Source organism: Vanellus vanellus (genome assembly GCF_965231255.1).
Source record: "Vanellus vanellus genome assembly, chromosome: 11".
Lineage (NCBI taxonomy): Eukaryota > Metazoa > Chordata > Aves > Charadriiformes > Charadriidae > Vanellus > Vanellus vanellus.
In genome coordinates this window covers 5,297,262-5,311,224 of record NC_138916.1, presented here as the reverse complement: position 1 = coordinate 5,311,224, position 13,963 = coordinate 5,297,262, and the positions used below count along the sequence as shown (strand labels likewise).

General features: G+C 37.5%; 1 protein-coding gene across 1 annotated transcript in view; it reads right to left on the bottom strand.

Moving 5' to 3' along the window:
* The window catches only part of HERC1 (HECT and RLD domain containing E3 ubiquitin protein ligase family member 1), a 106,386-nt gene that overhangs the window by 37,100 nt on the left and 55,323 nt on the right, over positions 1-13,963 (bottom strand). Inside the window, exons 26-38 of the mRNA XM_082488645.1 lie at positions 11,915-12,186; positions 11,381-11,596; positions 11,176-11,296; positions 9,967-10,204; positions 8,760-8,953; positions 7,958-8,113; positions 7,624-7,730; positions 7,264-7,374; positions 7,006-7,182; positions 5,803-6,042; positions 5,497-5,580; positions 3,889-4,409; positions 538-1,289 (exon numbers count right to left, since the gene is read on the bottom strand). Of these exons, the coding sequence (XP_082344771.1) occupies positions 538-1,289; positions 3,889-4,409; positions 5,497-5,580; positions 5,803-6,042; positions 7,006-7,182; positions 7,264-7,374; positions 7,624-7,730; positions 7,958-8,113; positions 8,760-8,953; positions 9,967-10,204; positions 11,176-11,296; positions 11,381-11,596; positions 11,915-12,186 (3,189 nt within the window). The remainder of the gene's footprint in view (positions 1-537; positions 1,290-3,888; positions 4,410-5,496; positions 5,581-5,802; positions 6,043-7,005; positions 7,183-7,263; positions 7,375-7,623; positions 7,731-7,957; positions 8,114-8,759; positions 8,954-9,966; positions 10,205-11,175; positions 11,297-11,380; positions 11,597-11,914; positions 12,187-13,963) is intronic.

Sequence of the window (13,963 nt, the reverse complement as noted above, 5' to 3'; positions counted from 1 at the left end):
TTCAGCTTCTGTTAGTCCAGTGCCAAATATCTCAGAAAAAACAACCAGAAAATTAAACCTCAAAGCCCCACAACCGATTTCGAGATTTTCAGACAGAAACACAGGTTACTTACACCCTGAACATACATGTCCTCAACATCATCCCTTAACAGGACTGCACACAATCACACTTAACAACACTGAACTTTATGGTATTTACGTCACATACAAATCCTTCTGACAAGTATATACAGAATTGCTCATTTTTAAAAAGTACTAAAGACAAATTAGAAACTCTTATATTTCTGATTGACTGATATGCATTCACTTTTTACTAAAATAAGGAATTGGGGAAAAGGCAAAAAAATCATTGTTATATCCACAATTCAGTAAAACATCTTGGTAAAATTTCCCTGTCCAATTAAGTTTCCTCTGAAGTATAACCACTATAAAATTACAAGATTATGTTATTTGTATTATCATTGTTACTATTAATTTTCATAGAAATTTAAAAAAAAAACAATCTAGCACTACACTTCCAGAATTTTGAAAATGTACCTTGTTTAAGTCTGCCACCAAACTGATCCTCCAGCAGCCCATGAACCACTAATTTGTAGATCATAGCTTGTGCTCGTTCCAGATCCGCCAGTCCTAGAGCTCTTTTAATCGGTGAACGCATGACTGCCCGTTTCACCATGTGTCGCATCAGGAACTGCAAGGCAGCACGCATTTCAACATCTTCATGAACAACTGGAGAGCTAGCGCAATCAGAGTTGTGACCGTTTTCTGCCAGGACTTTTGGTATTAACAGTAGTTCAGCATATTTACTACAACTAAGAAGAACACTAAGAGACTTCATAGCACCAAGATAAAGATAAGACAGTTGCACTGCTCTGATTTCTGACTGCACTATATCATGATTTCTTGGAGTATGTTCATGATTCTTTTTTCTTCCTTCAACAGGTTGGTGTTGGGATTCCATACCTAGTGTTGATGGTTCTAAAGAAAAGGAAGCAATCTCATTTTCCGACTTAGAGCTTGTAGCACTATGTCCTTTGTTATCATCAGCACTTTGTCCTAATCGTATATCTGATGCAACGTCACCATCCGTTTTCTGGTCCACTTCCCCTTTATCTTCAGATTCACGTCTGTGTTTTTTCTCGTGTCTCTTCGTGCTTTGCTTTCCCATATCTTCATGAATACCAGTCAGATAGGTAAGGTCCAGCAACACAGTAGCTGTCAGCCCACGAAATCTTGCAACATCAAAAGGCAGTGGTTCGCAGGGCTCCAGATTATACAATGGAGTATCACTAGGCGACCAAAAAGTTGGGAAGCTTTAATAAAGATCAGAATGACACAGGAAAAAGCAAGTGAGGGAGAGACAGGAGGAAAGTACAGGAAATAATGTAGGCAAAGTAAGATGTAAAATATATTTAATAAAATAAACTATTTCTGAAAATTAAATGTAAATAGGGGAAATGAGGTTATGATCAGAAAACAGGGAGATACAGTATCAGAGCAAAGGCGACAAAGCATGCACAGGTTTTCAACAACAAGCATTATAACCCAGAAACATCACAGAAGTTATCCATTCTGTGCTGCCAGAGGTTTCTCCGATACTATTTAGAAATATGCAACAGACTTCTACTAAGACAAACTACCTTAAGCCAAATTTTACCATCAGACCTGAGCTGAATTTGTGAATAGGTATAAGAGCTTAGAAAGTAAACATTCCTAAAGTTTTTTCACATTCAGGAAAAGCTTTGATTGACCTCACATTCCTGTTTAACTATTCATCACACGGAGCACACTACTAATGGCTTATGACATTTCTGTCTCTGGTTATGTCAGGACAGATTACCTAGAGAGGACTGACTTTTTAAAAACACGGGTCAGTCATAAAACCCAACAGACACACATAATATATGTCTGTCTACCTCTCCATCTACATTCAGTGATAACTCTTTGTAATATTTAGGACTGTTGCACTTGACTAATTTTCACTGTAAGCAGGACAAAAATTCACCAGCCTGTATTTCCATACATCCAGCAGATAAAAGAAGATTTAAAAGTCCTTTATTATCCCAAAATGTTTTTCCATCTTATAATGTAAACTTCTACCTAAAAATGAAAGCAAGCTCTAGCCTGGTTTTAATTAAGGAGGTACATTCTGGATTTAATTCAATGCATTACCAAGACCTTGCCTATGTTCAAGAACTGTTCCACTTCACTAAAATAATATTTCAAATTATTTTAAGGGCACACTTACTTTAAGGCTATACTGTCACATGGGCATACTTGAAAGACTTTATATCTGAAACTAAATTTGACAATTATCCTGCTTCCAGCTGGGAAAGAGTTAATTTCTCTTTCTAGTGATTGTTGTGAAAGGAATGTCAACAACAGCAACAACTAAAAACAATAGGTAAGTGATGTTTACATTATTCAAGGACTTTTTTTTTCCAGTTTCCCACAGAAGAATAGAAAGATAAATGGAATGACCAATGAAATATTCCATACCATAGACATCATGCTCAGTAATCTGTAACCACTGCTCTTGATGGTGACAATTCCTCAGGCAGTGACAGTATCTGGTGTTATTATTATTATTAGTGTTATTTTGCCTTTTCTGATATTGTTCTATTAAACTGTCTTTATCTCAACCCACGAGGTTTTTTTCCTTTTCCCCTCCTTTCCTCCCTCTTCTGTCTTATGGGGGGGAAGGGGGTGAGCTAGAAGCTGCACGGTGGCAGTTAAACCACAACAACAATCAATTACACTTCAGTATATTTAATTAAAATGCAAAGAGTCTTTGCATAAAGACAAAATAGGCATAACATTACAACAGTTCTAAGAGGTGAACTGACCTCAGTTGTTTCAGAATGTAATTTTAACTGGTGGCAAAAAAAACATACTGACTGCTCAATTTCTCCAGAAGATTAGGGTTCAACTACAGGCAAAAGGCATTCAAGAAATTTGGTGAATCAAATCTTTTCCGCATAAAACCACAAGCAATTCCTGTCAGAGCACCACAGAGCCCAGGGAAGCCTCTAGCTTCATTTCGGAGTTTCCTTCCAAGTGCCTTCCCTTTGAAGGCACATCTGCAAGATAGGTAAAAAAAGAAGTCTTCCCTTCCAGCCTCCTCCCCAATTCTCACCATCATCTGCAGGCCAACAACTCCAGAGCATTAACATCTAATACAGGGGCATTCCTGTAGCTCCCTAAGGCAGGTCAGAGAATGAAGAAACACTACGTCGAGGCAGCATTAATTTGAATACCATCATCCAACCCACCATTAAGAAGAGAGAATCCTCCCATCTCCTGACCTTGGCCACTCCTCAAGCCCCACAGATCAATTTCCAGTCCCCTAAGAAGGGAATGACAATGCAGCAAAGACACCCGTTCTCAACTCTGATAAACCCAATCAGGTCTCTCTTCAGAACCAGGTTCACCATTTACAACAAAAAGCATGCGCTAACCCCCAGTAAAAATCTGTGTTCTTTACAGACATAACCAAGAAGCTGTAGTAAATTAAGACAGTAATAATGCTTTACTTAGCCAATACATACCAATTCTAAAAAAAGCAACGCCCATTTCAAATCTATGAAAACTGGCAAGCTGGTCACATCCCAACTCTGAAACCTAGAGGCCAAATCTAAGCAGTCTAATGATGCTCATCAATTAAAAATGATCAAATGTATTTTTGATACACAAGGCATTTTATTACTAGATAGCATAAAAATTGACTAGATAGCATAATATTTGTTTGTTTTAAAAAGCCAAATTTTTAAGTCTAAGCTTAAAATCATTGTTCAGCATGACTAATGTAAAACGTATGTTACTTCTGAAGATTTCCAAGCACAAAACACCACCAGATTGTGAAAAGTATAGGAAATGAGCATACCATACCTGATAGTAATCTCTGCTTCGTCCCACTGGACCTTGGCAGATGTACTGCCTTCCTTCACTACTCCAAGCAAGGTGGCATGACGTCCAGTTTGCTTGTGTACACATCGGCCTCCAACTCTAAGACCAGCATCAACTCCACCAATTACTGCTAGAACAGGCCACACTTCCACACAGAGCATCTTCAACTGCAGTTCTGAGAGGTCAGCCAGACCATGCCTACTGTGTTTGCTCTTCTCCTCCTCTTTATTTTCTTTCTCCTCTCTCACCTCATTCTCTTCTCGACTTTGAATTGAGCGACTTTTCTTCAGCTTTTGGCCTGCTTCTTTAAGACATGTTTTGATTTTATTCAGTCTTTCCATCATTTTTTTATTGATGCAGTGTGTCCAACGGTCTGTGCGATGAAGGATACGAATCAGTTGGATAGTGGCTTCTGCCAGCACTGCAGCGACAGGACTACAGATGGGGTCACCAGGTAGCAAATCTCTTGGTGTACCACGCATCTGCATATCACAGATTTTCACCTAAGTGTTTAAAGAGAACAGTTTATAAGTTATCTTCTCAACATACCTGAAGAAGCTCATTCTACAAACACAGGAGTCTCCTGCTGAATACAAAAAAATTACTAGCTTTGTCATTTTTGCCTGAGAGCCCCAGGAAATCCACCTTAATGTTGATCAAGACCTGCATCGCTTCAAACTCAAGGATGCTGAAATTACAACAGTTCATGGTTTCTCACATAAGACTACCTGGAATTCCTAATACTATATTCTCCCTGGTTTCTGGGGAATGCAATTTTGTGTGTAGAACACTAAGTCTGTAAAAGAATTCTAAATCATAAAATACATTTTACATTTACAATAGATTCTACAATGTAAGAATTTATGAAGTCTAGCTAGTGTGCAAGTAATGTAGTGCTATATACATCAAACCAAAATGAATAGCAGTGATGTCCTCAGCACTTGTTAACTACCACCTGCAGCCCCCAGAAAACCCAACATCCATAACATAGACACAGAGGAGAACAGAAGGGAAAGGATAAACGTATGACCTATCACTGAGGGTTAACCCTGGTAAGGCAGCTAAGCCCCACACAGCCACTTGATCACTCCGCCCCAGCAGAATGGGGAAGAGAAGCAGAAGGGCGAAAGTGAGAAAACTCATAGGTTGAGATAAAGGAAGTTTCATAAATAAGAGAAAAAAAAAGACAAAATAAAACAAAGCAAAGAAAAACAAATGACGCAAAATGCAATCCCTTACCACCAGCTGACTGATGCCCAGACAGTCCCCAAGCAACAGAACCCACTGGCAAGCTTCCCTGCAGTTTTATTACTGTACGTGATGTTACATCGCACGGAATACCCCTTTCATCACTTTAAGTGAGTGACTGGCTGCACTCCCTCCCACCTACTTGCTGGGAGGGATGGAGTGAGAAACCGAGGAAGCCTTGATGCTGTGTAAATGCTGTTCAGCAATAGCTAAAACACTGTGCATTATCAACACTGTTTTGGTCATAAATCCAAAACATAGCACCATAAGGGCTGTTATGAAGAATATTGACCTTATCCCACCCAAAACCACTGCACCTATGCAGACGAACATTTAAGTTACCTTTTCTCCTGGATTACTGCTATAGAACATAACACAAGGGTATAATTCTGCTGCATCCACATCTTCAAAAGCTAGTTTTGGCTCCTAGTTAAAAAACAAAACAAAACCCCCCAAACTTAGAACACATTAACAAGCAAAAATATGAAACATGACAAAGTTATACCTGTATTATAATTCTTGTAAGTACTGAAATGGTCATGTCTTAACTATCATGCTTAGCTTTACATAAAATATCCATGGCAAATTACTGTTGCAAAAAAAGAAAAAAAACCACCCCACCAAAAAAAACCAATCAATGTTAAATACCTCTCCATTTTTACCAAAGGAAATAGTTCTTGCTTCCATATCTAATACACATGTGATGAAATCTCCTTGGGTAAAGCTGGACAGAGTCAAAGTTTGTTCTCCATTGTGATAAAGGTTACCACTATAGGCTCTATATAGCCACATATCTGAGGTAGTGCGATGGTTAAAATCATGTACTGGCCAGCGGGAAACTCCTACACATGTGCCTTCATTGCCTCGATTCTCCTTCACAATGTAGAACTAGCAGGCAAAACAAAACCAACAAACAAGGCAAAAAGTCAAGAATATCCATTTTAATACGATAAAGCAATGAAAATTTACCTTACTCATATTTATGTATACTTGTAACTGTTTCACTCAGATGCTTTTAATAAATCAAAAATAATAAGCTAAAATCACGCTCTACCTCTAAAATAACATCTTGGCATATAAGGTGAGTCATTAACAAGTCATTTAAACTTAACTTCCTAGTAATTAAGAAAACCATACATAAATACACAAAGAAGTTGTGCTTTTTCCAGACTCAAAATGTACACACCCAAAAGTTGGGTTACAAGTGCTCAAAATAACATTACAAAAATAAATAAGTTTGACTCCTCACGTTCACAGTGGGTGACTTACACAGAAGTAAAAAAGAAGTAAAAGTGTTATGCTGAAAGATGGTACTAACAAGGACTACAACTGTGTATCTATATTCCCAAAAAATTCACTCTAGATGATGTATTAAAAGGTGGTCTTGTCAGTCAGACAGACTGATGTGTATTTTTGCAAGAAAACAAAATGTTTCGTGAAGTGTTTTTCCAAAGAAAAAATTCAAAAGCTACATATTTCAGTAGGTAACTCTTGCAAGCCAACGCACATTTGTGCTGACTATGGATCTTCGGGACAAACATCATCACCTCTACAAATATGCAACACATATTCACAGTCTCCAATCTGTGTACTGAAATACCCAAATGGCGGTACTCAAAAGCAGCCACAAACTCTTCACTTTGGATTGATAATCATAGAATCATAGAATCATTTAGGTTGGAAAACACCCTTAAGATCATTGAGTACAACCATAAATCTAACACTGCCAAAATGTCATTTACTTCAGAATGTTGTCATAAGGAAAAAAACATAGGTAGCTGTTGTTTATAAATCATAGTATATTTCCAAAATAAAGTAAGAGAATTAAAAATACACTTTTATGCAACCTACCTTCCACTGGTAACACCCCGAAGTAACTCCAGTGGATGCTAAGCCATATCCTTTACCTCCACTTCCATGAGTTAGAATCTGCCCATTCTCCACGATGCAGCACTGAGCTTTCTCAGGATCAAAGGACACTTCCTGTATGGGAAGATTCTCATCTTCATCTTCAGACTCTCCTTGCTTCTATCAGAAATAGGACAAAATATCTGTGGTAAATGTAACTCAGTTGCATTCAGTCAAGAGAGAAAGTAAAAGCATCATTACCTGTAGCTTCATTTCTTGTTCTTTCTCCTTTATTTGAATTGCATGTTTAGCCTGGGCTATTGGAGTCTCCCACATGCAGTCAGACAGAAGTGAGAATAATCGTTCAACCACCTGGTGTATCAGAATATAATTCAGATCATTGTGAATCCAAGATGAGGACAACAAATAATATTATATTGGTTTACATTGCTTTGTAGGTATAAATGTCAAAATATTTATTGCTCTTAGATAAGCAAATATCTACACTGAGCCTCACTTGATTTGGATTCTGAACAAACCTATGAAACAATGAAACGTTTAAAAGTTTAATGAGACTTTTTGAAGAAACAGGTGTAAAAGTTTTTAACAAAATATAAAGACCTGAGCCATTTGATCATCCTCAACACCAGATTCACAAGCAGGTAATACAGCTTCCAGTACATGAAGGGCAAGAAGTCTAGTCCTCAAATTGCCAACCAAGGGAACTCCTAAAGATGGAACAGTACGTTATTAATCTGAAAGTGACCTCTGCATCAGGCACGCACCTATGACGCCGGCTGCATGCCACCAGTGCACAAGTCTCCAAAGTGTAACTTGTGTACTTCTACTAAAGTTAGTTTCAGTTGTTCACTATGTAACACACGTTTTAACAAGACCTATTTTTAGGAACTGAACTACAGAAATGCAAGTAACCAATGAGCACATGAGCTCATACCTGAGCAACACTTCTGAGAAGCAATGTTAAGCAGTACTTCTGTCCACTTCGGAGATGCCATTTTTGACTGAATTGCTTTTGAAGATACAACTCTACGTAGGAAAACAAGAAAGTCTCCCAAGTGCAATTCTGCTGCATGTTGCTTTCGGAGGGCAGCTAGGAAGTTAAATCAAAAGTTTTCATTTACAACCTTATTATTACAACCTTATTAGCAGTCCTTCTTACTTGCAACAAACTGTTCTGTAAGTAAAAATACAATGATCAGTTATTACATGATGGCTAGCTGCTATACTTGGCTGGCTGATAGGTGCCCATTGAGCTGCTCTCTCACTTACCAATTACCATCACAGGCAAAACACACTGAACTTGGGGAAGATTAATTTAATTTACTGCCAATGAAAAATAGAGTAGGATAGTGAGAAACAAAGATAAAATTTAAACACCTTATTTGCAGTTTGAAACCTAGATAATTACATTTCTATGACTGCATTTATAAAAACCACTATTACCAATAACTCATTTTTTGAGGAAAACAGTATTCTCCTCCTAATTCCAAACCAGGTGGAGTAATTCTTATTCTCAACCTGCTCCTACCTTTAAATTGATTTATGTATCAAGCCTATATAAATCTGAACTGAGCACAAAATTATTCGATGACTTTATTTAATCTAATTTACAGAGTTAAGAATGACCCGCAATAATCAATACAGTAGAGTGGGTGAGGGCCTCAGCATTCAGTGGTTTCTTTTATTAAGTTTTCTGGTATTTCAAAATTGTAACAGAAATGATGCAAGGTAATTACCTCTGAAGTCTCTCTTCTCATTATCCCCATTTGAATCTGCCTTTTTTGATTCTACTTCATCTTCCTCACCTTCCCCTTCTCCAAAGGAAGCCATAAGCATCACACCAGCTTGTGATAACAAGTTCTTCAGTTGACTGCATAATAAATCCAGCAAAGACTGGACCACCTTTGGGCTCAGTTTGTCAGCATAGGTTCTATACGCACACACACAAAAGTAAATGCAAGAGTCTTTGAGAGCTGATCCAAGGAACATAACATAAAGACATAACTACGAACCCAGTGCAAGTGACACTGGGCCTAATGCAGCACTAATTCTAATTCATTCTATTACTTTTCCTCATCCTCCACCATATGCTTGGTAGATTATTCTTATTTGAACCCTGTTTTTAAGACACTTTAAAACTGTTCAATCTTTGGAATCAAAGGATAAGTTTCCAGTCCTTCCTAGGGGAAAAAGAACAACTTAGTCAATTAAATATAATCCCACTGCAACTTCCAAAGATAGGGTGTCTGTTGGTTTGGGGGTTTTTTGGTGTGGGGTTACTGTTTGTTTTTTTTTTTGGTTGGTTTTGTTTTGTTTTGTTTTACAGAACGGATTTGGCAGGTAAATGCAATGTGTTGTACAAACACTGAAATGAAGAAGCATGTACTGAATATTAAATAACACTCTTGCTCTAAATAGAAAATACTTTCTCCACTGTTTTTGTATTTACTGAGTTGAACTAAATATTTAAGTGTTGACAGGATTTTGGGTGCTGTTCCCTGGTCTAGCAGAGGCCAGTATTTCTCTGAAAATTACTTTATATTCTGAAAAAAAGCACAACGTACTGCTCAGAAGAACTCCTACCACATTATTGGTATCACTTTTACACAACAACAAAAAGCCTCATCATATCAACTCAACAGATCTAGATACAAAGCCAAATTAGAAAAATGGGGAATACTAGAATGCAATGTTTACAGACCATAAAGTTCTAGCTATTCTGGTCCAAACTCCTCATTTAGAATTTAAAAATATTTATCAGTCTTATTGCATCTTTCTTATGAATAATGTGACTACTCTTCCCCCTCCTCCCTTCACTTACATGCTTCTGATCAACATTTATTGTCCTAAAGAAAGCTCACACAAAAGAAAAGTTATTTTTAAAGGGTGCTGAAAAGCTTAACAATTAAGTTTTCTGAAAGCAAGGGAGCATGCCACACTTACCCTGTGGTGATAGCGAGGATCTGAAGTAGTCTTGTACTGGCTACTTTCAAAGCTGTGCTGAGCTGAGAAATACCAGTTTTGGGCAGCAACTGCAGTGGTTGTCCTAACATGGTGTCTGTGCCACACAACTGTGATAGCACATTTAGCAGACCAGTGGAAATAGCCAAGGAGACATCAACAGGCTGATAGTGTACACTTAGAGCAAAGACTGTCACCAACAGAAGACGCTGCTGTGCTTCTAAGATTAAAATAAAGGTTTATTTAATTAATAAGCTGTTTAGGGTAAGAATACTAAGGCAGAAGGACAGCAGATTATTTCTAAAATAAAATTTAATGAGCTAAACTATCAAGTAAAGAGTTAGCTTTCTTTGCCAGACACTGAGGTAGTCTTTCTGATGTACCATCGTAGTTCCCTTTAACTCAATGCAACCTCTATGTCAAGGTTGTCCAAGGAAGAATATCATGTAGATCTAGTTTGAGATGTAGATGTTCTGGGGCTAAATCTCAAATCAGAATTTTCTCTCTAGGGTATGGATAACCGGGCGAAATATTTAATCTTCTACTTGTACTTCAAGTTGAGCCTCAATACATTTCTTTCAATTCTATTTTAATTGTAAGTGAAACACCAAAACAATTCAGGTAAGAGTGCCCATTAGGCTCTACCAACAAATTAAATTATATCACTCTCTTCTGTACTGAAGCTCTCAGTCAGTGCATGTACAAAGGCACAAAGACGTGCAGAGTTCCAGCTACCACTTCAGGACAGAAGCACACAGCAATATCTAGGTATAGATGGCCAGAAGAAAGGGCTTCCAAACCAGGCAAGATGCCCAGTTCTTTGGTTTGGGGTTTAAAGAAAGTTCACTTGAATGAAAGAAAAAAAGATTGGAGACTTTCCATCTCTTTAGAAAACTGCTTATCCCTGAAAAACTTAATAATTTTGAAGTGTCAAAGACATGGATGACTGTGGAAGATTGTGGTACGTGGAATAGAACGGCTGACAATACTTAAAAGTCTTAAAATAAAAAGGGCTAATTCTTGGAGAAAATTAAGACAGAAAAAGGTTAAAAAGCTTCTCTCTCAGGAAAAGAAGTCGGACACATACTTCAGTGAATTCTGGTCACAAACATCAAAGTCTGCTTTGTTAAACATATAAGCTGTTGTACTGTATATTAGAGGACATATTTTGCAAATCTTGTTTTCACTTACCTATGTGATGCTTATTAGCTTGCAGAGCTCTTTCTAACGTAGCAGATAATTGCTGGTAAATTTTGTGCACAGCCACTTGGATTTCAATTTGAATACTTCTCTTAGCTGCTCTGATACCATCCTGGGTCAAACAAATAAATATTAAAAGGAATGATACATTTTTATCACCCATTATTGAAACGTCAGAAACGATTAAAGTACATACCTGGTAGTGATGCAATCTTACACTCTCTCCTTTGGCACCTGCATGTCCTACAGTGCCCAAACCAAAGCAGCCAGCAAGAAATTGTAGTCTAACAGAAGTAAGCAATGAAGATGACTGAAATCCTGGTACTTGACGACTTCCCATTAATGGCACGCTACCTTTTTCCTCCATCCCTGATAGAAGCACTAAAATCTGATGAAGTGCTTCCAGACGAAGCTAAAAATAAAGGCAGGCAAAAGACAGTATTAAGCAAGTAGCAAGTATCCATAGAAACTAGAATTAGATCATCTTCAATTGTAAGCAAGAACAAATGACGTAGCTGTTTTCTCATTATGTTTCTTTTTTTAAAGAGGAATTCTTTAAGTTTCATTTTGGAGTTTATGTAAATAAAGTTCCCAGTTTCAGCTAAGATACTTTAACAAAAAGGAGACGATAAACGTCTTTAATAGACACAATTTGGACAACGCTTTTAAAAAAATCCATAAAATAAGCATAATGTATGAAGAAGAAGAAAAGGTGTTAAACTGAACTTACTTCAGCCCTCAACTGCTGCTGCTCCATTGCAATTATTGACGCTTGTGGACTGGTGGACATACTTTCCTCTGGTTCCTTAAATCCTGGCGAGTTTCCCACATCTCCACTTACAAAGCTGACAACATTTTCAATCAAAGTATGAACTCCAAGGGATCTTGAGAGATCAAAATCGGACTCCAGAAATGAGTAGGAGGAAGTGTACAACCAATCTCTGCTGTGTTTCAATCGAGCCCACGAGTCACTTAAAGGTTCTACTTGACTGTGTATCACTCCTAAAGATAAACATAATGAAGTCTCATAAATTCCAATTCACCGTGAAACACATTCTGACAAGTAGGTGAAGACTGAACTGCTGCTATTCATACAGGTGGAAAATGGATATTCATGTTAATTATACCATGCATTAAGCAACTTAGAGCAAAACACTTGATTTAAACTTACAGCAATTTCCCTAAAGGAAAGGCTGTATTTCTTTTAATTATGTTAAGCGGTATTGCAACACGCTGCCAAGTGAGAAAACAAAAAGATAGAAGCCACTCAAACTGCTCAGCTTTAAGCTAGAACACTGAATAAAAATGCTTTGCAGCTAAATGACAAAATAGTAAAGAAAAGATCTGCTACAATAGAAATTGTGCACTTAAGATATTTCTTTTAAGGGCTAACCTTAAAACAAAAGTGTTTTTTTGGTTTTAATCAAGCCACTATATATAGTTTGGAAAAAGCACAATGTTATCTTGGATGAAATATTTACAGAATTCAAGATTGCAGAAGGGAACAGAAAAATTTTATTTTAGACTAACCAACAGCATTCACTGTGTTAGAATTCAAGAAAAATAGATACATGTATATTAAATACCATCTACAGCTTATATTAGATCTATATCTTTGTCAACTGGCAATTTCACAAGACTATTTTCAAGTATTTCATAGGATTATAGAATGGTTTAAGTTGGCAGGGACCTTAAAAGATCACCTAGTTCCAACCCCCCTGCCATGGGCAGTGACACCTCCCACTAGACCAGGTTGCTCAAAGCCCCATCCAGCCTGGCCTTGAACACCTCTAGGGATGGGGCAGCCACAACTTCCCCGGGCAATTTGTTCCAGTTCCTATTACATCGGCATATCATTACACTACCTGAAACTTTACCATCAGTAATAAATTTACTTCTTCAAACGAGCATCGGTCATCCATCTGCAGCATTGGAACTTCTTTATCACCATATATTTTATCTCATTTCCAGAAAAGTTTTGCTAGAACTCTATCCCTGGCACAAATGACTGCAATGTCACGGAAGTCATACCTTCATGAGCAGTTAACTGCTATGCATTAGTTAAATATATGTTTTTGTAAATGCTGTTAGCCGACTTGGAGCTATGCAGGGTATTACAAGAGGGCAGACCATGCACAAAAGAACTTTCCGTCTGTATAGATAGGCAATGTCTGGGGACCTATGTGGAAATCTAATGTATGTTTAAATTAACTTTGAAATTCTAGTTTGAATTATCTTAAATAATCTACATAGAATTTTTTAATATTAATGTCTCTTGTGCACAATGAGCTACAGGTATAATTTTGAAAACTGCAACGCATTCACAGTACTCACACAAATCTACACCAGTGCTTCAGTTTTTAAAATCTGTCTGCAGGCTATAGGCCTCAAACATTATTAGACATAGCTCTTTTCAGGAAAAAGGCAGAGAAATTCATAGAAATTCATCTGTTGAAAGATTGCTTTCATCAGTGAGAGTTCCAATGGATACTAGTTTTGGGACCTCCTAAACACTGCCTATCTGCAGCAGCTCTGTGAGCAGCTGCTCACAGGAACAAGGAAAGACAGACACATCAGTTTTTTTGAACTTCGGACAACTCTCTAAGAAACCATTCTACACTATTCTTTTCCTGAGTTAAAGGCAAAACGCTATTATTCTGTCAACCAATCTGCACCTCCAGGTCACAACTGGCACCTTTGCACAACTTACAAATTAAAGATACTATGAAATTTTGCTTTTCCTTTGTAAATCAGGTAGTTAATCTCCACTAAGGTGCTA